A 26,790-nucleotide genomic window follows, 5' to 3' on the forward strand; every position below is an offset into this window, starting at 1 on the left:
TGGGTCTGAAATCTCTCAAACAGCGAATAGTGAATGAATAGTTCATGATATAATATTTGTGCGAGATATTTTATGTTACCAAATAAAGTGTCCTTACCTTCTATCGTTTATTTGTATTTATACCCCGATTAGACCATTAAGAGAAAGATACCTTCTTTTTCAACCTTAGCATAGACACATTTTGGAATGAATGAACCAGTTCCAAGGTCAATTAAGAAGTTCAACGAAATACTCAGTCATATTGACATAGCATGGCCCATGCATTTATTCTTTTTTGCATCTGTTGAGCCTGCAGCTCGTAGATTAAACAAATAAATAAATAAAATTTCCTTATTTGGTAGTAAAATAGGTGGTCAAGGTTTCAAAGCCCTACTCACGATCAATTATTATATCTAAGTATTAATCACGCCTTTTTCTGTAAAGTATCATGGATGAAAATTAGCTACCAAACTTAACAAATTAAAAGTTGAAGAAACTGAAAAGTAAATTGATTCTTATCAATCTGTCAATTTACATTACCCGTGTTTTGTTGCAAAATCTATCAATAGTATAGCAGGATTTTATACCAATTACAAAATCAGCAGTATGAATACTACCGATAAAAGTTAAAGCAGAATCTTACTACAGATGAGTCTCGAATGGATCTTATGTGATTTCGTTCTCAAATATTGGTACGATTGATATTGCATTTGTATCTTCATGGCTGTGTTCGTTGAGTAGTTGTGCATTTGGAATTATGTGTTTTCCATTGGGGGGAAAAATTAATCTGTTACTGTTGATATTATTTAGTTTTGTTAATGAAAATAGACTAATTGGGCTTATTTTGCAAGAGAAAGCAATAGAAAAGATAATTAAGTTTCGCTATGTTTCCACCAAAGGTTTATCTCAGTTAAGATTTTTAATGTTTCCACCGCACAAAAGGATTTAAAAATGATTAAGTTTGGCAGTACTTTTTAATTGACTCTGATCCCCGGTCAGAATCAAGTTCATTTCAACTCGATTCAGGTATATAAAGAATTGAAGCGAGCTTAAAGCCCTCTTGATCACCACATGTTGATGTAGCAGCCTACGAACAAATCCTCTTCTTGAAGTTTTTATTTTATGTCAAAGCTGCAATTGTTAAATGAACTTTCTCAATGTCCAGATGCTTTATTACCATTTCTTTTTGAAAGTTGTCCATTTTATTAGCTTGAGTTCTTTTTTTTGCTGAAGTTAATTTTAACTTTTAATTTTCACAAAACTTTCTTCTATTTGTGTTTTTTTTATTATTATTCTGACAGGACTCCTTTCAGTTGTATCAATTTTTAAATACAAAAATCTGGCTATTGCCGATAGGATTTCTTGGGAATTTTCTACTATACTATTTGAAGAATGCCGAAAAACACGGGTATTGTAAGTAACATTGTCGATCTACGAACAATGTATGTTAGTTGATACTCGTTCAAGTAAAATTGGCAAATAACATTGATCGTGTGTAGGGCTCTTTAGACCAAAGTTGGGGTCTAGCGTACATGGACGTTGATGAACGTGGAAATAAGAGGAATGCTACTGGCATAGTGCGACAGAAGACATTATGATGGTGTTGGAGCAACGTAAATAGATCAAAGATGTTATTGGCACCGAGTATTATTTTGTACTATCCTAGAGATTTACTGAAGCACCAACCCAGAAATGGAAGATGCTCTCTACAATTATCTTAGGTATTACCTCTGAATATTAGAGGCTGAGAAAAAAGCTACATGACTTCTTATCCAACAATTAACAATGCTGTCAAGTTCAGAATTTAATTAACTTATCTAAGTATGGCTTTGTATCTGAAAACAAGAGTGAAAAGCTGACGGTTCTGTATGGTCATCGAAACAGATCATCAACAAAATGCAAAAGAGTTTAGGCACCCCAACATTTATTTTGCCGTTATTAGACTTGAAGCTATCCAGTAGTATACCTGTAGAAGAGTCCAAAAGGTAATATCTAATCCAACAAAACCACACACATACACATTACCGGGAAGAGTGTTTAATGCAGAACACTTTTGAAATACCAAAAGTAATGACAGTGAACTTACTTTCTTAAAATCTATGTTAGGACTTATTCTATACCGTTCGGTGAAATATGAGGACGTACGTCAGTTATTAAGAAGTTTTCGGTTATTACTTGAGACGATATTTTACCAGTGCTTTGATTTTTTTTTTTGGTAGAGGCTGGACAATTGCTGTTTTCTTGAAATGTAGAATAGATACAAAATATACTTACGAAGTAAAATATAAATTGACAAAATATCTTAATAAACAATAGTTAGATTCTTGACCAGCCACTTTGTATATGTCAAGATCTTTTACGACAATAGTATCTACAGTGCAGGCATGACACTTTCTCATAGCTTCGAACAACGAATCAAAACTGAACCAGACGCTTTCAAGGAAACTGTTTTATGAGGAAAAATAAACCAATACCGGAAATTATGATAAGCAACAACACCGAGATGACAAAGTGGAAGCCTTTGCCAACCACTGCTAACTTTAACCTCAATCCAACTTCTAATTCAATTTTCTTTGACAAAGTGGAAGATTCTATGCAACAAACTCCGGCTCCCAATCCGGAGAGAAATGTATTCAGGAAGTATTGAAAATATTAAACAACTGCAAGGCCAAAAATTCAACAGGACTGGATGGGCAAGGAGTGTTTGTATTTCTGATATCATCGTTAATAATAACTACTTTCTCCGAAAATGGAAAACTGCTAAGATCGTAGCAATTCCCAAGAAAATAGATTGACATAACATCTCCGACTACAGACTCGTATCTGTCCTTAGCAATATGAGTTAGTTTTTGGAGGAACTTATACTCAAGAAAATCAAAAAATTCTACCGACAAAACAGCAATATTCCTAGCATGCAAAAGCTGAGGCGATGTGGTGTTGAAACTTCATAAATTGTACTAATAACAATTATTTTTATAAATCTAGAGAAATGCTCATAGTCATTGAAGAATATCATGGCTGGAGTTCCTCAAGGATCGAAGCTCGGACCGTTCCTATGTAGTATTCTGACTTCCGTCGATCATAACCCCGTTAACTCCTATAATCTTTTGTATGCCGATAATTTTTTACCTACTGCTCCTCAATGTCACCACTGATAGCCGGTAAGAAAATAAAAGCACACTTCCGTCGACTCTTTGTTTTTACCATAAGTTGGTTATTAAAATCAATACTAAAAAGTCGGAACTTATTTACATCAGAAGATCGTCAACTGTAGTCCGTAGAGGATCCCAAATAACGTCAAAATGCGGAAACTTTAAACTTAAACTTCCAGCCGGATCGTCACTGTCGACCAAGAGGACCGTCCAGTACCTGGAAATTTATTTCCACGAGCTGCTAAGGTTTAAGTCGCATACCTTAAAAGTTCTAAAGAAAGCAAGCTAGGCCTTCCATCGTGACATCCATTGGTGAAGAAGAGGAACTAAGTCAACAGACCAATATATTAATGTACAAGCAGCTGTTGAGAACAATCATTGGTTACATGTTTCTCATTTGGTATACCATCTCCAAAACGGCCATGAATCAGCCTAAAACCTTTGAAACCAAGATAATGAGAATCTGTTCGGGCATGTCTTAGACAGGGAGCGTCAAAAGAACTACAGAAACGAACTGGTGGCTAGCTTCCTAAGAAAAAAAGGTTTCCGAAGAGAATTTAAAATAAAGATTGTCGTTAACGAAGAACACATTTTGATAGCTTTTTCATCATTTCATTTGCTGGCGTTAAAAGATCTTGGATTTTCCTAAGGTACTTCTTTAAAACTGATAACAATGTGTTTTCTGCAAGCCTTATGCTTTTACCCTCTTTTAGGTGAAATTTTGTAATCCCGAAAGAATCAAGCTTGCAATCACTTCAAGATACTAAAAAAATTGTTGGGCCTGTTGACAGTTGTAAAATGGTTCTGTTGGGAGCAATATCTTAACTAATCTAGTGATTTTTGAAATGAGAAATAAGCAGTTACAATGTTCAGGTGGGTAAAGTCAGTCAGAAAAAATATCAGCACACATTTATTTGGCTGGTTTCATCCTTAATAAAGATTGAGATGTAAGATTTATTTTTGTGGAATGAGGAAGAAATTAAATTTTCGAGAAATTGATAATCTGTACTTAAGGGAATTTACTGGAACAACTTTCAGACCTATTGAATTAAGTTTGTTACAATTTCAATGCCAATTTTATTTTATCTATGTATGAAATTTATAAGAAATACTGTTTGAGCCTTTGAAAGTTCTTCTCAAAAACTATTTAAGTGCTTTGCAGCTTGGTACTTGTGTACTTGAAAATTAACGAGTACCAGGTGTTCGAAAACTGTATACCCGAGCTGGAAAAGTGTGGTTCTAAAGTATCAAATAATAATTCTATTTTACTGCTGTGAACTTGTTAAAACTTTTTCATAAAAATTATGTTGCAACATACCTGGTCGCCATTTAATCGATTCAGCAGAGCAACACACACAACAGCTGCCTTAATCCCCGCATGGAATGTCAATGCTGCAAATACTGTACTCTCCATTTCAATATTCACCACACCGTTTGAGCGTAGAGTTTGTAAATACTCTAGCTTATCACTTTCAGTATAATCACAAAATGCTCCATCTAATCTTCCTTGACCTAGAAAATAAAAACCACCACAAATGTTTTTAAAAGAATATCCTTTTTGAATGGAATATTTTTTACTTACCTTCATAAAAATCATTTGTACACAAAGTCTTGCCAATCACAGTATCATAAGGGTCATCGGCACTAGCTAAAGCTTTTAGCTCACGGGCAACCTTTCTATCTAGTTTGGCTGGACGGTGAACAACTTTTCCAAGGATGCACTAGGATGAGACAATAACATTAAAAATTCTTATATCGTTGATATAAATTCTTAACAAAACTTACAAACTCCTGACTATTCCTTAACTGTCCATCAAGGGCGTCTTCGGTTATAACAACAGTCCCACCTTCAACTCCAACGCCACCACATGTACCAATCCGAATAAATATTGGATCCTGGCACTTGGCATGGTACATCAACTTGATCAATTCATGCATCAGGATGCTAACTGATGGTGTGCCCATTCCATGACTAACAGCCAACACTGGGCCAACCTACATAAAGGATTTATAACATTACATTAGACTCATTCATCTTCTTTATATTCCTCTCAACAAAACTTGCAACATCTAAATTAGAAACCAATTAAGTTGCAAGGTTCATTACTCACTTTGTACATCGAGTATCTGTAGGAGAACTCACTGATGTCCTGCAACTGGGTACCAACTGGCAGTGTGTAATCAATTTCCTTCATGATGAAATGAGCAAACTGTTCCATCCTCCTGGGGGTGCCTCCCATGCAAACGAACTGTGAAAATAAAAATAAAACACTTTTTAGATCTCAATCAGCCATTTGTGTTTTATATTATGTCGATGCAATGTGCGATATAAAGTTGCAGGCGTTAGCTTCGAGCTTGGATAATTCAAAATAAATATAATTATAGAAAACTCAATCATGCATTCATAGCGCTCGGGCTGAAGCTGGAGAATTCTGAGAACCGATAATGTGTACACATTTATCTAGGTCGGTTATTTGCACTGATTTATTCTCGTTGCAAAAGGGAGGACTCATTGGATGACTTTTTGTCCCGGTTAATAATATTTATTAATGCAATATGAGGAAAGTACCGACTCTCTGGCCCCTAGCGGACGATGGTGATAGCTTGAAATGGTTTTGAGGATAAAAGAAAATTATTGAAAATGTGCGGAATGTGGTCAATTGCTAATTAAATGCACATCAATAATTTATACGAGTAATTGATCAAACAATTCTAATGTTTATTTTTAATTAAACTTTAATGTTGGACAAATATATTTAAAATACCATTTAGCACCAACGAATTATTTATAAAAAAACTTGATAAATTTTTTAATTTTCAGGAAATGCGCAAAAGAACAATTTATTTTTGAACATAAATACAATTAGCTCATAAACACAAGTCTCAGTGACAGTTGGTGTGGTGTTTTTGTGGACAAATCTATCAGGGAGACAAAATATCTATAAGTCTTGAGTCTTGATTTATTCCCTCAAGTATAAGTTCTATATTCTGGTAATTGCACTTCGTAAGTGCGTATTTGTATTCTATGCATATCACGTACTTGAGTAACTAAGCAGTTCTCAAAAACTTTGTTAGTACTTTTTCGAGCGCATTAATTAAATGGCTTGTTTTCAATTTTAATGTCAATTGTCACTAGGCCCTGGTTCTTTACGGACTGTTGCGCCACATAATTTATTTTTTTATTAGAGGATATAATTGTAAGTATTTCCTATTTTTGACATCTGGTAAAATTTCGAGAAAAATCGAATTAAAGATTTTTTACAAAAAAACATTAGTTGGAAAAAATTGATTTTCGACTTATATATCTTTTTAAAAATTAAAAATATAGGAAATAAAACATTTAAGGAAATACTACTAAAATTAGTTAAAAATGGTTTCCCACTAAAAATCTCCTTAATAAAAATGTATTTTGAAACCAAACTATTTCATCATATGCAAAATATTGTTGGATATTTTTAATTAATATCTTAAAAAAATTCAACAGCTTTAATAAAAAGTACGAAAACCTACAAAAACAACCAAAAAAAAACTGATAGAAAAAGGTTTTTGACTCAAGTATTAAGAGAACTTAGAAAGATATTTACTTGAAATTATTTATCACACACAAATCGACAGACGGAATGGGAAGTTATCAATGTGGGTTGCATTTCAGCCTCTTTTCAACTTCCCATAGGAAGTTATTGTAATGGGTCCGATTTTTCAAATTGAAAATGTTGACATTTCTTTTCTTTTTCTTACCATAGCAGTTTAAAATAAGGTGAACATTTTGGTTAACCATAAATATCTTACCAAAAACGCTAGAGACTTTAATTAAATTTTATATAATATATTGTGACGCCTTACCAAACAAGTATATTTTCTGAGAAAAAAAATCCAACTAACCGTTTTTTTATAAATTGAAAAAAAACTGAATAAAAATTGTCACCTCGACAATTTTACGAATACCAAATGGATTTTTCTTCAAAACAATTTTGTGTTACGGAAAATAAAGTTTTTAAAATCTGGTAAGATTTTGAGAAAAATCGAAGTTAAGAAATGCTACTAAAATTAGTAAAAATTTGTTTTCGACTAAAAATCTAAAACAAAATAAACTATCATCAGTGTTTACAAGGAGGGGACTAGTATACATTAAACGTCAACCAGATGATGCTGCGGTTCTTATTGACAAAAATGAAGACTTGCCCAGGGTTGCCATGACTGCTGTTGTAAATACATAATAATTTTGTAAACATTATTTGCTTAAGTTTTTCTTTTTTTTATTTCACTTTAATTCATTTATTTTCTTGAACTGAGTAGTACTACTTTATTTTTATTTTTTTCCTTTTTACGTATATAATTTTTTTTTTCTTAATTAATTTTTAATTTAATTACATACATACATATCTACATTCTTTGATCTTTGTTTTTGCTCTTTTCTTTTCTCTATTTTTTTTTCTCTTTAAGTAAATTATTGGTAAAACTCTTTTTAATTACCTACGTAATTTATCATAATATCATAAATACTATTTTCAATTTTAAGTATGAATTCCTCTGGTGCTGGCTATGATTTGGTTTTGCGTTCAATGATTAGGGTGCTTTGCAGTCAACGTATGGGTTTTCAAGTTTGCCATATTAATGGTCAAAGCTTACGAACAAAAATTGACGAGTGTAGATATGCGTTTGAAGGTTCTGGAGTTGATGCTATATGTGTTTCTGAAACTTGGTATCCCATTAACTTTCCCAGCACCATGTTTCATTTATATGGTTCTAGACTTTTTAGGGCTGATCGAGGTGATAGAGAAGGTGGAGTTGCAATTTATGTTTGAGATGGCATTACTTGTGGTATTAATTGTGCATCTAGCCCGGTAGTCCAATAGAGTATATCTTTGTAGACATGATATGTGGGGAAGATAAGCTATTGATTGGTACAGTTTACAGACCCAATAGATTCGTTGATCTTTCACCTCTCGTATCTCTTATGGAGGAAATTGCTGTGATGTCAACTAAAATTGTTTTATGTGGGGATATTAATAGTAATCTGTTAGTAGAAAGCACGTTAGTTGACACAATGTTATCGTTTAATTTATCACCGGTAAATGAACATAAGCCAACTCATTTTACTAGTAGTTCAAGTTCACTACTTGATGTTATTTTTGTTAGTTACATGAATGATGTTCTGTTCTATGACCAACTTGTTGCTCCTGCCTTCTCAAAACATGATCTGATATTCCTCACTTTTAATTTCAATTTAATTCGACCCCCAACAATTTTCGAGTATCGAGATTTTAAAAATGTAAATTATTCTGCTCTTGAGCGAAATGTTTCGATGATTGATTAGGATAGACTTTACTCTATGCTTTCTCCCAACGATCAAGTAGAATTTTTTCAAACTAGCATTGAGTATCTATTTAACACGTATGTTCCCCTTAAACAAAAATTTTTAACACATCGGTCTCAACCATGGTTTACTCCAGAAATTTCCTCTCTCATGTACCGTAGAAATCAAGCATACCTTCGTTGGAAAAGATATAGGTTAGAAGATCTTCACAGATCATACCAGCTACTTCGAAACCAAGTCGTTTGTAAGATACGCACTGAAAAATCAAAAGTTTTCAAAAATCGTCTTAATTTATCCATTAATATTCGAAAACTGTGGAACAATCTACGTGATATCGGTATTGGTAAGCAAAAAAGTTCTAAGTGTCATGGCATTGACATCAAAAAGTTGAATAAACAATTTTTAACGTTGCCCTCTACATCTTCACTGGATCTGTATGAAGCATTTAAAGAAGGTAATTCTTTAGCCTCCCAATCTGCTTTTGAGTTCTCTAGGATTGATTGTACTGAAGTGGTTGAAAGCTTTATGCTAGTTAAATCCAATACAGTTGGAATTGATGGTTCACACCCTGTTTTTATTAGAGCTTTACTATCACTTCTTTTGACTTATATTACACATTTGTTTAATACAGTACTAACAACCGGTATTTTTCCAACAATTTGGAAATACTTAAACATGCAGTTTAAGTATTTTCTACAATATCGAACACTTCTTCTTCTCTTCAGTATTAAACAGACGCATCAACCACATAACCTTTATTACAGATTACAATATCCTACTTCAAATAGATCAAACAATTTAAACTTTGCAGTTAACCTAATTTCTATAGCGTCATTAATTTGTAAACTACTCAGTTTTGCCTTTTAACTTAATTTTAATTATTGTTTTAATTATTTTGATCTTGCTTTTATATTACAACTAATGTTAGCTTTTTTCTTACTCATGGATACATTATAAAGCTATCACTTTTTAATAAGATATTATATCTTAATGTGTATAGCATATCGATAAATTGAATAAACTAAACTAAACTAAACTAAAACTAGATTTCCTTATATGAAAAATATTGTTGGTAATTTTGAAATTTTTAAGAATAATTCAACTGACAACTTTTTTAACACAACACGAAAAGCTGCAAATTTTTAACAAGACAAATCGACAGACGGGATGGGATCCCAGCCCCTTTTTTTATAAAGTACTGGCACTCAAGGGTATATTAATACCCTTAACACGTCTAACGTTAAACACAGTGTGAGTGTTAGGAAAATAGGGAAGGATGAAAAAGGAAATACCGGTTCACATTGGTCTTAAAATTTTAAATATTGAAATGGTAGGGGAAAACATAGTTGGGTAAAGCATTCCACATTCTCGATGAGCGGTTAAATTAAGAATCTCTATACATAACAGTACAACTGAAATTGAGCTCGAGGGTAAACTGATGAACACTCCTGGAGGTGCGAGTATTACGGCTGAATTGTTTGGGGGGGGGAATCCAACTCACTTATTCGAGAGAACATTGTTTGTAAAAGTATCTGTAAAACGACGAAGGGCATGAACAATGCGCCGGTGTTTGAGAGATGTAAATGTTTCGGTTATAGTTCTATCGCCTATCATTTTTAAAGCCCTTTTTTGTATCCTATTTAAAAGGCTCAAACTTGTTTTAGGGGATCCTGCCCAAATATGCGAGTTATATTCAAGTTTTGAACGGATGAAGGCTTTGTAAATTACCGCCAGATCAGAAGGGGTGAAAAATTTATTTTTTGAAGCATTAAATTCTACACGGGTTTTGATTCCCCATTAGACAATGCTGTCAAGATCAGAATTTAATGAGCTTATCATACGCTGCCGTTGAAGTTCCACACCAAAACCGAAATTAAAGTAAAGTATTGAAGGTTTGGAAAATCAATACGAATTTTATTGACCAATAAACTAATTCAACATACTTACATAGCCTCAAAAAGTCTAATATAATGCTATTTCGCATGTAAAGAAGTTGTTTCTCAGAAACATTACGCGATAGATCAATTTTAAAGTCTGATTTGCAACTTGATTGTCACCTTTAAAACGTTGTTTAAAAGTTATTTGTCTGCTAGATCGGGGACGACACATCACTTTCTTGGCATCATTCTTGAAGTTTTTAATTTTCTTTTTCGGAATCTACATTACCCGTGTTTTTTGGCATTCTATAAATAGTATAGTAAAAAATTCCCAATAAAACGCATCGGCAGTAACCATATTTTTTGTATTTAAAAATAAGTACAACTGAAAAATATATGTGAGAATAATAATTTAAAAAACACACAAATAGAAAAAAGTTTTCTAAAAATCAAAAGTTAAGATTAACTTCAGCAAAAAAACTAACTAGAACTAATAAAATTTACAATTTTCAAGAAGAAATGATAAGAAAACATCTGGAAATTGAGATTCTATGAAAATAGTTCATTTAATAATTGCAATTTTGACATAAAATAAAAAATTCTAGAAGGGGGGTTGTTTGTTGACTACTACATTAACATGTGGTATTGAAGCGAACTTGAAGATCGTCTTATTTCCTTATGTAACTCAATGGAGTTTGACTTCGGTCGGAGATCGGAGTCGATTAAAAATTTGCGAAGAAAATCATTCTTAAATCTTCTAGTTCAGTGAAAACACTACAAATATTTATATAATCTAAACTGACATTAACCTTTAGTGGAAACATAGCAAAACTTAATTAACTTTTCTATTCTTGCAAAATAACCTAAGTTAGTCCATTTTCTTTAACAAAACTAAATAATATCAACAGAAACAGATTGATTTTTTTTCGCCAATTGAAAACATGGTTCCAAATGCACACTTAACGATCACTGCCATCGAGATCCGAATGCAATATCAATCGCACCAACATTTTAGAATGAAATCAAATAAGATCCATTCGAGACTCGTTTAAATGTCAAGAACCCATCCGTAGTAAAATTCTACCTTAACTTTTATCGGTAGTATTGATACTGCGGATATTGTTTCTATTATTCGTGTAAGATCCTACTATACTATTGATAGAGTAGACGAGTAGACAAAAGACGGCTATAAATTGTCGTTCTTATTTCTGTTATATTCGTTTCTAGTGTCGATTTGTCTAAGAAATAGTTCTGCAAAATCAAACTTAATAGTACTGCCTTCATTTAACATCTGAACAGTTTATCATAATTATAAACAAAACATAAACGATTAGATATCCAAAAAAAAGCTAAAATCTTGTATTAAGAACCTCTAACACGGAGTGCTAAAATTATTAGAAGGTACCTGACTCCACATTAAAGTGTTAACTCACAAGATTTAGATGGCCAATTATTAACTGTATTGCAAAACTACGAAATGTGCCTCAAGGCAAATCGCAAAAAATTGACTTTCCTATAAGTTCCTTTAAAAATTAAGAACATTTTTAAAGTATTCGAATACATTTTGTTTTCAAACCTAATCTTAAAAATCGTTAAAGGTTCTTATTTTGTTTTAAAAAAAAGGTCTATGTGTGTGATAAACATCGATAAATAAAACAAAACTTTTATGAATAGAAACCATGTTCTGATGGTAAAATCGATATACAAAAAAAGACATAAACTAACTCAATTAAATTTATCAACTTTTTTTTAAATTTTGTATGATAAAGTTTAAAAACAAAACTTTTCCTTTGTCCCCGATTAATCTCCTCGTTTGATATTCAAAACTCAACTTTTTCTAGAACATATATGGTTGTATTTTTAGATGTATCACTTTTGTCCTTAAACTTCCAAACCCTCATATTATAAAAACACGATGTTCAAAGTTCTATCTCATGTACATTTATTCTGCTGGATAAAGTGATAACCATAATAAATTTTCATATATACACCTATAAGAAGGGTATAAGAGTCCTTATGACATTCCTTAAGGATATGATTGATTCATACTCGTAGGCGACGAACTTTTATAAAACATATCCCCCTGAGGGTAAGTGACAGGTGGCTGGTGTTTTGAATGGATAACGTTTTTATTTATAAATGATGATGCTTTATATTGTCCACCATCACCACCAACAATAGCATAACAATCATCTTTTGATTCTGAAAAGGACCATTCCGTTTATAGCAAAGAACATGATTGAGTCATCAAAAACTTTGCTATAATTAATATATTTTAAGTGCTTTCTTGTAATTGAACTTAAATGGCAGTCAAATCTGTGGAAATATTATCGGAATATTGATGTGAATGAAAAAAGTTTTGTATTCTAGTTTTAGATTTTGACATTAAGAATTGATGAATATTGTAAGTACCAAGCAGACTGGCACCATCCATCCACCAACCGCCTCTTCAAGAATAAAATATAAAATTCAACTGACTGAAAGAAGCAATTAAACATTTATAATAGATGACTCCTTCTTGTCAGCTGCTGCTGCGACCACTTCAACTACTTCAACTCTTTTTCATTTCAGCAAAGCAAAATAAAGGATCGAACAAAAATTTCCACTTCTAATGGATTTGAGCTCTGGCAGTGGTGAATATATAAATCTTCAATGGTTTGACAGATACAAATAGCTTTATTCCATTACAATAATACATATTTTTATTTTTCCCTTTCACTTTAAAGGACGAAAAAATGTTGATTTCATTGATTTTAAATTGAAAATAAGAAATATCATGCAAGATGATAACAATAATAAGAATTATTGTCCTTCTTTACAGTTCAGTGCTTTTTGTTCTTATTTTTATTTTGTTTATTTTTCTTTTTACTTTATTTTTGTATAATTGGAAAAGTTGGTCTATTTTACTTAAATAGAAGTTTATTATATTTGTTCATCTTTATATATTGTTTGGAGATGATTCATATTGATGAATTACGTACATAGATTTGGATCGATAAATCTTAGAAATTTTAAGGAAACAGATCTTCTTATAGAGATGGATGAGTTCATAAACATCAAATTAACTAAGAACTGAATTATCTACGTTCATAAAGTCAGATTTTCAATCGAACTAACCTAGCAGAACTGCAGTACCTACCGTTCATAAACGTCCAACTAAAGTCTGCTTCGGTCAGATTTTCTAGTCATATTTTATTGGCTGCAAAAAGAAGAAAGAGAGGGATTTATAATTCTCTTTTCTTTCTGGATAAGAAAATGAAAATTTCAAGTTCAACACAAATTGGTTGGCAGCCATTTTTCTCCGACGTTTATTAACTGTGTTTAAATGCAGATTGGACTAGTTGTCATTTTTATTTATTGCAGATATTCTGCATTGTGAGTGCGTTCACAAATTCAAAAAGAAATGCGATTGTACTAGAGCAGATTTTTTGCGTTTATGAACACACCCGATATCTGTCAAACTACATTTCATACATAATACAACCGGCAAATACTTACAACAAAACAACGTTTATAAATCAAGGACATTTATTAATAAAATTCGAGATTACTTTTATTACAATTAAACAAGATAAAATAGAGCCAAATTCATTTTATTTCACTTTCAACAGTAGGTTTATCTTGCCTCAACACAACTTCGCACCTACTCCAAATCAAATAGTGAGTGCAAGTTGATTATATTTCTCAAATTATTTCACTTCATTGAAGAGCGACGGAACCAACAGCTGAATATTGGCCTCATTTCACTTTTTGAAAGTTTACTTGGCTTTATTTCACGGCACCTTATTTTTTACCAAATGTCAGTTTCTCTTCCTCTTCTCAATTCAAATAATTTAAAATAATTATTCTCTTAGATAATTTTTCTTATTAACTTGTCAAAATATGACAGTAAATGTAGACATGTGGATTCAAAAGGACACAAGCGTCCACAAGTATTTTTTCCCCAAAACCCACGTCTGTATCTACTAACTGCTATATTCTCACATCAGGTGCCTAGAACCTCAACTGGAGATTGGGTTCCAACTCCATTGGAAAGTTTTTGAAATGGCTGGAGATAGCGGTTTTTACACCTCAACATCCACAAAGGAATTTGAAGTTCTCTATATCAATCTACCGTCACCCAGATTAACAATATTGCTATTGACGCTAGACACGCTTTCAACATTATGGATGTCCGAACTTCGACTCGGACCACTTCCTCGTTGTAGTCAAGGTAGTACTTCAGGTTTCCAGACAACACAGGGAGATGCTGGGAGAAGATACAACGTCGAACGGCTACAATGCAAGAGATCGCCAAATCCTTCTTCGACCGAGTAACCCCTTTTTTTTATTGACAGAGTATACTTGGTCTTGCCCTCATTGACCACTAAATCCATCGTCTGCGCTTCTGTCGCAATGCTCAAAAACGCTCCACTGACATCACGATTTGATCTTCCAATTATTTCAATATTATCTGAGTATATGAGTAATTGGATGGACCTTTGGAATATTGTGCCTCTATTACTGACTGTTGAATTTGCACAATTCTTTTCGGAACGACATGGAAGAAGTCGCATGACAGTGCATCGCCATGTCTAAAACCTTTTTTGACATCAAATGCATCGGTGAGATCTTTTCCGACCTAAGAAGAGCAGCGTGAATTCTGCATCGTCTTTCTGCACACACGGATAAGTTTGACAGGGATGCCAAAACTAGACATTGCTCTGTAGAGCTCTTCCCTATGGATGCTGTCATACGCGACTTTAAAAAGATAAAGAAATTGTTGGTATCGATTACAAGTTCCTGGGTTTTTTCCAACATCTTCCGTAGTGTGAATATTTGGTCGATAGTGGACTTTCCTTGTCTGAAGCCACACTGATAAGGACCAATCAGGTTGTTGAGCAGTGCATGCTCCTTACCAAGTCATCGCCTGCTGCTTTGAATAGTTCGGCAGCGATGTCGACAGCTCCAGCAGCTTTGTTTGACTTAATTTAGATATCGATATCTTCACTTCGTCGAGGTAGGGCAGGTGGAATTGTTGATCTGCGTAGCCTAGGTTGAGTGGTTCTATCTCCCTTACAGCGGAATTCGGTTCGTCATTACCGTTATATAATTTGGAGAAGTGGTCTTTCCATATTCTCAACATAGACTGCGGTTCTACTTCGATTTCCCCTGATCTTCTTTACAGGCTTCGATTCTTGGTAACATTTACAAAAAACCATTGCTTTGGTTTGATAAGGAATGTCGGTAGGCAAATGTAGCCAAACAACAGGCACGCAAAGCGGCGCTGCATAGAAGGACGAGAGCTTAATTCGTTGAAGCTGAAGAGGAGAGTGGAACACCGACTAGAAAGATCAAGAGCAGTCAATACTGAGATATGGAAGGAATGTATCCGCAGACTGTATAACGGCGACAACCAACTGAATTCCTCTGTAAGGCAGGATGATCCATTAAATATAGATCACGAAAGCCAACAATACACCGTCTTCCAGAATTGGTCGAAGTAAACATTGCTTTATCTAAGCTGAAGTCTAACAAAGCCGCTGTAGCAGATGGCTTGAATGCCAAACTCTTTAAAAGCTTCTGGAGATAATTCCGTTGGGAGTAAGATCCAACTTATCCGTAAAATATAATCGGAATAAGGGACGCCTGAATGGAATTTCAGAGGCATCAGTCTACTTAACATCGCTTACAAAATCTTTTCTGTCGTAATATGTTAACATCTAAAGCCCGCCGTCAACAACCTGAAAGGTCCACGCTCGTCCGTTTGTGCAGAATGACCATGGAGAATTCGCCCTGTTGCATAAAGATTGGAAACAACTTTACGAACCTTTCAATGTCAAAAAAGGTTTTAGACTATGTGATACTCTATCCTGCTATTTCTTTAACATCGTCCTTGAACGAATAGTGCAGAGCTCCCACGTCAACACTATAATGCCTCTAGTGTGAGTGAAAAGTGAACCCAATTATTAGGATATTCTGATGACATTGACATACTTGGTAGAATTCAGCGTGATGTCAAGGCTTTTGTGAGTATTTAGGAAAAAATGGTTTTAACGGTTAATCTGGACCAAACATAGTACAAGACATACAACACTGACGTCTCGGTCAAAACGTCATTATCGACAAACGTAACTTTGAGGTAGTTAAGGACTTTGTCTACCTAGGCTCCGCCATGAACACAGAAAACAACATCAGGACTGAGATCAATTACTCTTTCTACTTTATGGTTCTTTGTCAAGAAAGAATTTGAGTAGCAAAGCCCTCTCTCGAGTGACCAAAGTGTTGCTGTAAAAGACCCTCATCGTCCTGCTTTAAGTTGGAAAAGCATGAACTATGACAAAAGCGAGAGAAAAGTTCTTCGAGGAATCTACGGTCCCGTATAGAAAATGAGTGTATTAGAAGATGTTCCGACGACCTGTACGGGCTGTAAAGCGACGTAGACTAAGCCAGAAGGATAAAAGTTCCACGATTTAGATGCTTTCGATAACAATTTTAATTATTTTCCAATCCAAGTTTAAAGTTTGATGTTTACTAAACAAAACTGTTACGCATTGGTTTGGTTTCTTTTTTAAACATTTTGCATTTCAGTGTAAATGCAATAAATATTTAATGGTAACAAAACGTCAAATTTATATTTTTAGCACAGATCCGAAGCTTTATATTCACCTCAATAAATACAATGTTTCATTAATGTTATCAAATTTAATAGTCAACATTAAAAAAGTTAAATAAATTACCCTTCTATCATAAATCACACTTGGATCACCCCCAAGAATAACTATTGGTAAATAAAAATAATTTATTTTCCGGTAAATTGAGTTCCCTATAAATTTCGTCAAAAGTTAAAGAAAATAAAAACAAAAATGCTTGCTCAGTTGTTTTCGAGTTGATTTCGCAGAACGAAAGTTCTTCATCAATATTTATCTTAAAATATGTAAATACATACTCAAACCATCCATTCACATCCATCCAGTTCATTGAAACCATAAAATCTCAACTAAATGCTTCGCAAAGTTAACTTTTCCATTTGAATGAATAATTTTCATTTAATATTCTGCACAGTAGAAACATCACACTTTAACTTAATTTATTTGTTGTGTCCCTTTTTTTCTACCTTAAATACACACAGTTTACAAATAAATGTAAAAGAAATTCCTGTCCTTGTTGGCTTTTTTATTTTGCTAACTCTTTGTTTTGGTTTGACATAAAGGGATCTAATCTAAAACGATTTGTTGTTGTTTTAATCCAACACTTCTGACAGGCCACCCAACCAACAACCCAAGCCTTGACGGTTAAGATAAGTTGTTTTACATTTTTTCATTTAAAATTTTGTTGAATAATGCAAAGTGGATTCAACATTTTGTTAAACGCCTCCCTTAAACACTTTGACATTTTAAATGAATTTTATGCTAATATGTATTTTATGGAAATATTTTATAACAAATCTACAAAAAGAGAGGAGAAAGAAGTTAACTTCAAGGTTAAAAGAATATTATTGTTTATAACAAAAACTGGAAATGCTCGATTTAACCGTAGATGGTTTTGTCATCAAACATCTATTTATAATAATAATTAATTATAAACTGCCAACTTAAATGACAGCCGGCAAAATCGACAAAATGTGTCAACTTGAACTTCAAATTCACATATAAAATTGAGTCAGAAAGTCAATAATAATAATACAATACGTAGTTTGAATAATTAGGTATTTGATAATCGTTAGAAGTATTCAAGTTATTAGAATAAAATTGTTATTAATATATTCAACAATTTTATATATGTAAGATAATTGAGTAGTTAATGAAATAAAGTAGTACGATAGCTAAATGTGTGTTGGTTTTGAAAAAAAGTAGTTGTTGAAGTTGATTTTGGTTTGGTTTATTAAAAATAGCTTGAACTATAAGTAATTTATTTTGTTTTATTAAAAATTGCAAGAAAACAAACAATCCGTTATCTCATTATGCAAACTCAAAATCAAATGTTTTTCTCTGCTCGATAATCAATTCAAGTTCGACAAAAAGTGATAAGGTTTGTTATTAAACAACGTATTTAGCACATTCAATTATGAGATAGATAATAATGTTTAGAGATAATTATTGATGAGTAGCGCAATTATTAATAATAAACAATTTATTTGGAAAAAAAAAAACAAAGTTATGTTTTGGTTGTTTGTCTTGGAACGCATGTTGCAGTGTTATCAGCTCAGAACAAATTAACTTTTACGTAGTTTCGTTGTACGTCAGACATAATTAATAATAAATTCATAACAGCCAGACATACATATTATGTCTTCGTATACGTGTACGTCATTATGTTAAAGTTGCTGTCAATGAAAAAATTCAGCAAAATCTTTTGTTATTTTGGTCAGGTTCAGACGACATAAAAACGACTTAAGGGCAAGGCAAGTTTCTGCTATTTGATTGGCCAGCTGCCAAAAAACAACTTACAACTCAAAGTTTTGTGGAATTGGAAAAAGAATAATTACTATAGAGTAGTATATGAACTTATAGGAACTTAAAAGTTATGGATATGGAGGCTTCATTTTAAAGATGCCAGTTACAAGGAGCCTTTGTTGGAAAGCGCCGTTTTGGTACCATAAGTTCGTTGGACCTTGTCTTGAAAAATAAAAAGATAATATTATGACGGATTTATATTGACAAAATTAGCGATACTATCATTTTATCATTTAATCGTATTCAGAAAGGAAATCATGTCATGATCGTAAAGGAATGCACTTTTGAAGCTTAACATTCTAAAACTGGCCAGGGCAGGACATTTACACAGGAATTGAATCACAGTTTCCCTATGACCTGGAACCCAAATATGAGGGGTTGGATAAGTTCCTCTTCTAAAATGACAGACAATGAGAAATATTCATACATGGTATCTTGTGCACAATTTAAGGGATGTGACCAACCATGCCAGTGACAGACAATAAGACCGCCATCACGACACCGTTTAGTCTCATAGAATACCTGTTTATGCCTTATTGCATGAGAAATTCAGCATGGCATCAAACTCTTACCAGAGAAGGTTCGAAATATTGTAGAATTTAAAAAACCTACTGTCGCCAAAGATTTAAACAAATTTCTGGCCATGATCAGTTTTACAGGAAATTTATTCCCAATGCCATTGTTAGTCAAATTCCTCTTTTTAAACTCGTTCAAGGTAATAAGAAGAATGATAACAAAACAATCAAGTGGACACCAGTCAGCGAGATCGCCTTTGAAAAGTGTAAGTTTATCTATTTACTGATGCATCGGATAGTGCGGTAAACCAAGTAACGAACAACATTTCCCAATCACTAGAATTTTTTTCGTAAAAAAACACTGCATCCCAGAAGACACGGAGCACATACGACCGTTAGCTCTTGGATATGTGCGAGGGCGTGAATCATTTTCGACACCTATTGGAAGGAAGATCATTCTCAATCTACACCGACCAGCAAAACCTATGCGTTCCAGCAAAACCTGAGTAAGGCATCACCAAGAAGTATTCGGCAATTTGACTTTGTCAGCCAGTTCACAACATCAATTTTGCATGTTCCTGGAATCAAAACCAAGTAGTGGATTTCTTATCGAGGATAAACGCAGTTTATCTTTCTCATCCAATCGATTTAGAAGTGATTACGACAAAACAGATTAACAATGCCAAACTGAAGTCCTTACTTGGAGAAGGTAACTCAACTTCATTACGTTTTAAGCTTCTATCATTTCCAGGATCAACAAAATATAAAATTTTTTTTTGACACATCTACTCCAAAGATCCGACAGTTTGTCCTCGAAAGCAGCAGAAAAAAAGTTCTCTGAAACCTACACAGCCTTTCTCAACCTGGCATAGAGCTACAATTAAACTTGTTCAAGAGCGATTCGTTTGGCCCAAGATGAGAGCAGATTGCACAAAATTCGTAAAAAAAACTGCATACAATGCCAGAAATAAAAAATCAGTCGACAAAAATCGCCCCATTCAGTTTGGCATCCCTGCGTTTTACCCATATCAACATGGACAAGGACATAGTTGGCCCTTTGCCTACATCATACGGTTATAGGTATCTATAAACGATCATAGATCGATACACCTATGGAAGATATCAGGGCAGAGACAGTAGTCCAAAACCTACTCCATGGTTGGATATCGCGATATGGAATATCAATACAAATAACCACTGATTTGGGACGACAACTCGAAATAACACTGTTTTGCGAGCTGAACAAAACTTTAGGAATAAAATACTGCAGAACAACTTTTATCATCATTTGAAAACTCATAGAAGATTTCCCACCCAACCACCATCTTCCCTACCTTTTTTAGCAACAAAATTGACTTTGAAATAATCATATTCAAGACAGGAGTACAGTATTCTGTGTTTCTTGCAAAAATATCCGCTGGAATCAGTTCGTTAGTGTTGTTTTGCCCATAGGGTATGGAAAACCAACAGTTTGATTCTATAAGACCTTATTCTAAACAACTTTAAATTTAAATCAGGTGTCAAAACTTAGTCTCAAGTGGTGTCGTTCAATGTCCGTAATATTGAAAAATTCAATTAAAATTTGTGAAATTTATATTGAATACTCCCAAAAGCTTTCTTTCAAGAATTTTTAGCAAACTATTGGAATACTTTTATTGAGAAACACAGAGTTGTCCAACTACTAGTGGATATAAGACGTATACGTATAGTGCCACCCGAACAAGTAATACCAAGTACAAGTCTAGAATTAAAAGTTGCACAGCAGACCTATTTTAGAGCTATATTATTCAAATATTTTCTAAAAAGTAACAAGTGGTGAAGAAAAATACGAGAATGCTGTTTTAATATGAAATGTGTTCTAACCAATTCAAATTTTGGTCAATAATTGACTCAAACAACCTTAGCCGCAACTTATGTTATATTTTAAATTACTATAAGTGTTGCTACTGTTACAATTACAATTATAGTAAAAAACTAATTAGCTGCAACTCCAAGTTTGAAAGCAAAAACCTATGTCAGGAAAGTACTTATTACGCAGGTTAAACAACATAAGTATAGTTTTATTACTGATAACCAGCTTGCGAGGTATTAACCAGATATTCAAAAAACGGGTATCGTGATTAATATCAGCATTTAAATTGAGAGCGCTGAAAGAATTATAAAAAATTCCTAGATTATCAGCAAAAGCTGTTAAATTTTGAGAAGAAGGAATTGATGAAAATAAGAAAAAGCGAAGGACCAAGGACTGAACCTTGGGGAACACCTTTATTAATAGAGACAAAATCACTTAAATGACCATTTATATCGACTTTCTCAGACCTATCCTTGTGGTAAGAAGCAAGCCAACAAAACATAAAGCCATGAGAACCAACAAGATACAACTTATCTAAAAGGATATAGCGGTCTTCCATATCAAAATCCTAAGTAATGTCGACGAAGAGTCCAGCAAAGAATGTTTGGCCATCTTACCCCTTGTAAATACTAGAACTCAATACTAAAAGAGCATCTTCAGTTGACATGGCCTCCCTAGAAACAAATTGGGAATCGCTGAAAAAAAATTATATATTTGAGATAGTTCAGAATTCTTGTTTTTATAACTTTTTCAAAAATGTTTGTTATAGAAGAGAACAAAGAAAAAAGGTCCCGCACAAAATATCGATATGAAAATCATCGAAAAGCATTAAATTAGATCCTCTTTCAAAATTGAATAGGCGTGAAAATTCTTCCAGAATAAGAGTTGTTTCAACAAAGTTAAGTCTATGTATAAAAGCACAAGTGTAGTAAGCATTGTTAATTTTACATGAAACTTTCAAAGCATCAGCTGATGCAAGATCTATTCTGACAGTTCAACAACATTGTCAAAATACGTAGTTTTCACTATTTTTTAAGTGACAACTGCTCAAACACTTGACTATTCATGTATTCATTCCTATCTATTTAAATATCATACTAAAAACTATATGAGTACTTTTTATGAAATTTCTCTGTTTTGCTATCAGAAATTTTATGATTCCATTTCTCTAGAATTCCCTATCGCAAACTTCAAAAAGGATGAAAAGAAATGTAAAGCTAAATTGATTGCTAGCATCAATAGCGTATTTTTTTTTGCATTGAAATATAAAGTGGAAGGTTTCACAAATCAAAAATAGTTAGGTTCAATTTTTTCCATAATCCTTAACCGTGATTGAACAACATACAGTTTCTAAGTATCAATTATATTTTTAAATGTTTAAAATAGATATTCGACATTTTGTGTATGTATTTCAATTAGATTTGTTTTACTAACCTTAACATCATGGAACATTTCATAGAGATCATGACTTTCACTTCCCAAAGCCAAATGATACAAAATATCCTGATCCATAAGTTCAATATTTGAATTTCTCAATTTCACACATCCATCGGAATATCTGTAAGAAAAAAAAAAACAAAAACAATTTTAGAATTTTATTTATATAAGTATATTTATTAAAATATTATCAGTTGGTGATTTTTCAATCTCCTTCCTTCTTTTCAGCATTTAAACTAAATAATAAGTCTGATTTCTAAAAATGTAAGTACATTTCTCAACACGTAAAGCCACGTTGAAACGTAACTCTTCATCTTTTCAACTTCACTTCAAAAATCTTCAAACTTAAACAAATTTAAAGATATTTACAATACTAAAGATTTAAAATCAGTTACTAGTAAGTTTAACGAGTGCATCAGTATTTTGGTCCTGGTTCTTAAAAAAGACAAGTGTATATTTATGAGCGTTTTTTTAAAGTATTTTTATTCAAATAAAATACTTTAATACTTACATAAGTAGTACTTCAAGTACTTGGTCAGAAGTGGGTGGGATATCTGGTTATTTCATTTCAAATCATAGATTATTTTGATACTGGAGAGAAAGCCAGTTAACGCAGGGCCGTATTAAGGGGAGGGCGACCGGGGCGGAAGCACGGGATCTCCACAAACTGGGGTCCGACACTACAGAGACTTCGGAAAATGTTTGTTTTCAATTCCAACTAGTAAACATTTTTTCCTTTGATATGTATTTTTTTTGCTCTTTTACCTTTAGCTACAGCTTATTTAATTATAGTTATCTTAAATAACAGGAGTCATTGATCTTTATCTGTTCACTTCAATCAGGCAATCAGTGAAATATCAAAATCTCAAATGGCCCTGATAAGAAGCACTTCCAATTCACTACCCCTCTTGAGGGAGTACCCCAATCGCTTAATGTCTGAAAGGGGTGGTATTTGCCCGCAACCTCGGATGTTGAGTTTTCGATTTCGTGTTTCGACAATTTTGTCCGTTCAATGCTTTGATTTCGTGCAGAATTTGTAGCCGTTTTTCACAGCCAGTACAGAACGGCACCGACTTCTTATTAAGAAATTATCCGAAATGAAAAGCGGCCAGTTTTTAGTCTGGAAAAAGCTCAGCGACGATCGTTGGTATTGTCGAGCTGAAGCTACGAAAGCCTTAGTCAAGGACTATTCGGAAATCGAAGAAGCTCTAACCAGCATATTATCTTCAAAATAAAGAGTAATAAGACATCGTGAAGAATGAAGCAACGCACAACATACAGAAGATGAGTGGTCTGGAAACCGTTTTATTTGCAATATTTTGGAACGATCTCTTGGGAGATGTTGCAAGACCCGAAAATGGTTCTTGAATCGGCAATACATGCAATAGAATCATTAAAATCATTTGTGGAATCCAGTACCCGTTGCATGATGGTTAGTGCGTTGGACTGTCATGCAAGGGGTCTGGGTTCAATCCCTGCCTGTGCCACCTTAATTTAAAAAAAAAATAATTTTCGCGGGTACTGCCTCTTGCGAGGAATTGACAATTCCTTCAAGAGTAATTCTTGTCATGAAAAAAGTGCTTTCTCAAATTAGCCGTTCGGATTCGGCCTAAAATTGTAGGTTCCTTCCATTCCTGACAACAGTACTCGCACACAGGAATGGTAGAGAGTTGTAAGTCACTAGGCCCTGGTTCACAACGGACTGTTGCGCCACCCCATTTGATTTTTTTGGAATCCAAACGAAATAATTTTGATAAATACGAGGAAGCTGCCAAAAAAATATCCCATACTGATGAAAATGTACAATTACACACCCGCACCAGAACGAGAAATGTGAGGTTGAATCCGCTCGATTACCGGAGAGCACAAGGCGTAAATCTGTCATGCAAGGAAAAATACAAAGTATCCGCCTTCATCATAGTGAAAGATTGCATGCCTGTGCTGTATGTTTAAGATTTGGATTCCTGAATCACATAAAGGAGATGGATGCTGAAAATTTGCACGCTGCAACATATGCGTTGTTGAAAGTGTATCCGGATGATTAAGAGCCTGTCTTGGTAATGAGTTGGTTCAATTTGTGTCTTTGATTGACTCATACAAAAAGGAAAAGGACTATGGAACAGATCAATCGCCGAAACTATTTTACTACCAAATTCCCGAAAATCAAATTTTCAGAGCTGCATTCCTAAACCTCGAAATTGCATTGAGAATGTATTTGGTTTTGATGGTAACAAATTGTGCTCATTTTCAAAAATGAGAATAATAAAAAATAGGCTTCAAACCACGATGGGACAAAACCATCTATCGAAGCTTTCTCTCCTGAGCATTGAAAGCGATTTACTCCGATGACTGGATTTCAACGAAATCATCAACAATTTTTCGGTGAAAAAAGCTCTAAAATTTCCGTTCGTTAGCCCCAACATTTAATTTTAGATAATTCTTTTTTCCGTTTATATATATGTATACATATGTGTTTGTTCAATACTAAAGGAATCTTGGTTTCACAATAAATTATTTATTGAAAAACTGGAGTGAAAAAAAATGGTTTACTTTATTTTGAAAATAATTTGGGGTGAGGTGGCCTCCGCTCCTTTATTGCCCCGAGGCCTCTGGACTTCTAAATTCGGCCCTGCCTTAATGGAACTAAATAATAAGCCTTATGCTTGAACAACTTTGGAAAATAGTGAAAACGTATTTCCAAATTAAGTGCTGTGCAGCCCAAACAGTGCATTTTAAAAAAAAGAAGATTCGAGCGATCACGAATATTTGAATGAACTTCTGTCGCGCGTGAATAGCTGTAATCTATGCTATTCACCTAAAAGCTTCATCGCAGTGGGTTAACAAAAACATTGGCCATTCCGTAAGTCTTAAGTATTTACACCACCCCCAACTACAATTCGACAGAAACTTCCAAATTTCTAAACCTTCCAGATCATTCGACGAGAATAGGAGTCAATCCACTTTTACATAGATGGATCAAAAACAAATCAAGGGTTTAGTGGAGGTGTGTTCTCTAAGTCTGAACAACTGAAATTAAGTCCCTCATTCCGCCTTCCCAATCATTGAAGCGTGTTTCAGGTAGAACGTTTGGCGTTTAAAAAAGTCTTGTTCTGGCTTAGAGAAAAAGTGATATATCCGTATTTTCTCAAATAGTCAGATCTCAAATCTCTGGACTCTGTCTCTAGTTCACCTTTGCTGGGTGCCGGGCCAAAGAGACATTCCAGGAAATTTTAAATGAAACAGTACACTCCATTCTACCACGTTTGGCTAATGCTTGCATACCTATCGCTACATGTAAACTATTGCACATACAAGACGCCGCGCACCGCCGTGTCAGGCCACAAAAAAAAATCTGGCCTACACTAGATTTAAAGCGCTCAAGTTGCAAGCTATGTATCTCTTAGCACATTGCATATAAGCACGATAATCGGTGTCATAACAGGACACTAGCTAATAGGAACAGCACGCCACGTGACTAGGTGTATTTGAGCTTTAGCTCAAAAACGCAATAATTACCTAAGAGAAATCTTCTATAACGATCTAAACGATCTTAATCATATTCGCATAATCAGCCTCTCACGTTTCGTTAGGGACTCAAACTAATTTCATAGAGCTTAGAAGAATGCCGAAACATTCATTTGGTATTACAATGGGTCATTACACTGACCTAAGTGTGTCCTACTCCATCACGGACAGCCACTTTAACCTAACCTAAACTAAAGAACTCTTAAGTACTTCAAAGTACTCTTGTTAAGTGATAATTTGGTAATTTTAGTTTCGTTTTTGTTTAACTTTTCAAGGGATTTCATTAAAATTATCTATCTATCTTATCTAGAGAACTCAAACAATTAGTCTAATTAGACTTACAAAACTATGAACACAGTCGAATTTTGTAATCAATAGTCTTTCAAAAGTTTATTTTCCCCGAGAAATAAATCACAACTGTTGGACTTTTCTCCATTGCTCTTAAATCGATTTTTCTTTCCATACATTTAGGACTTTGTAATCCATCCCAATTTTCTAATGACATACACCTACTTTTCAAATTTTCAACAAAAATGCTAATGAGGTAACTCGGTGTCACTTTAACAAACTCTTTGGTGCGTTCATATCTTTTTATACTTACACTTCTTTTATCCGCGCGACAAACAATCACAGCTTAATGAAGAATATTCCCCAAGTCCCAAGATAATATCAACTTTTCTCATTTCAAAAGTCTATGCGAG

The 26,790-nt window shown here is 33.7% G+C and overlaps 1 protein-coding gene across 2 annotated transcripts in view; it reads right to left on the bottom strand.

The window, feature by feature from the left end:
* The window catches only part of LOC129954189 (uridine phosphorylase 1), a 105,667-nt gene that overhangs the window by 3,066 nt on the left and 75,811 nt on the right, over positions 1-26,790 (bottom strand). For both annotated transcript variants that reach the window (XM_056067933.1, XM_056067932.1), the window contains 5 exons: positions 22,562-22,685; positions 5,243-5,380; positions 4,917-5,126; positions 4,714-4,852; positions 4,450-4,643 (listed from right to left, as the gene is read on the bottom strand). In XM_056067933.1, the coding sequence (XP_055923908.1) occupies positions 4,450-4,643; positions 4,714-4,852; positions 4,917-5,126; positions 5,243-5,380; positions 22,562-22,685 (805 nt within the window). The remainder of the gene's footprint in view (positions 1-4,449; positions 4,644-4,713; positions 4,853-4,916; positions 5,127-5,242; positions 5,381-22,561; positions 22,686-26,790) is intronic.

This window comes from Eupeodes corollae, chromosome 1 (genome assembly GCF_945859685.1).
Source record: "Eupeodes corollae chromosome 1, idEupCoro1.1, whole genome shotgun sequence".
Classification (NCBI taxonomy): Eukaryota; Metazoa; Arthropoda; class Insecta; order Diptera; family Syrphidae; genus Eupeodes; species Eupeodes corollae.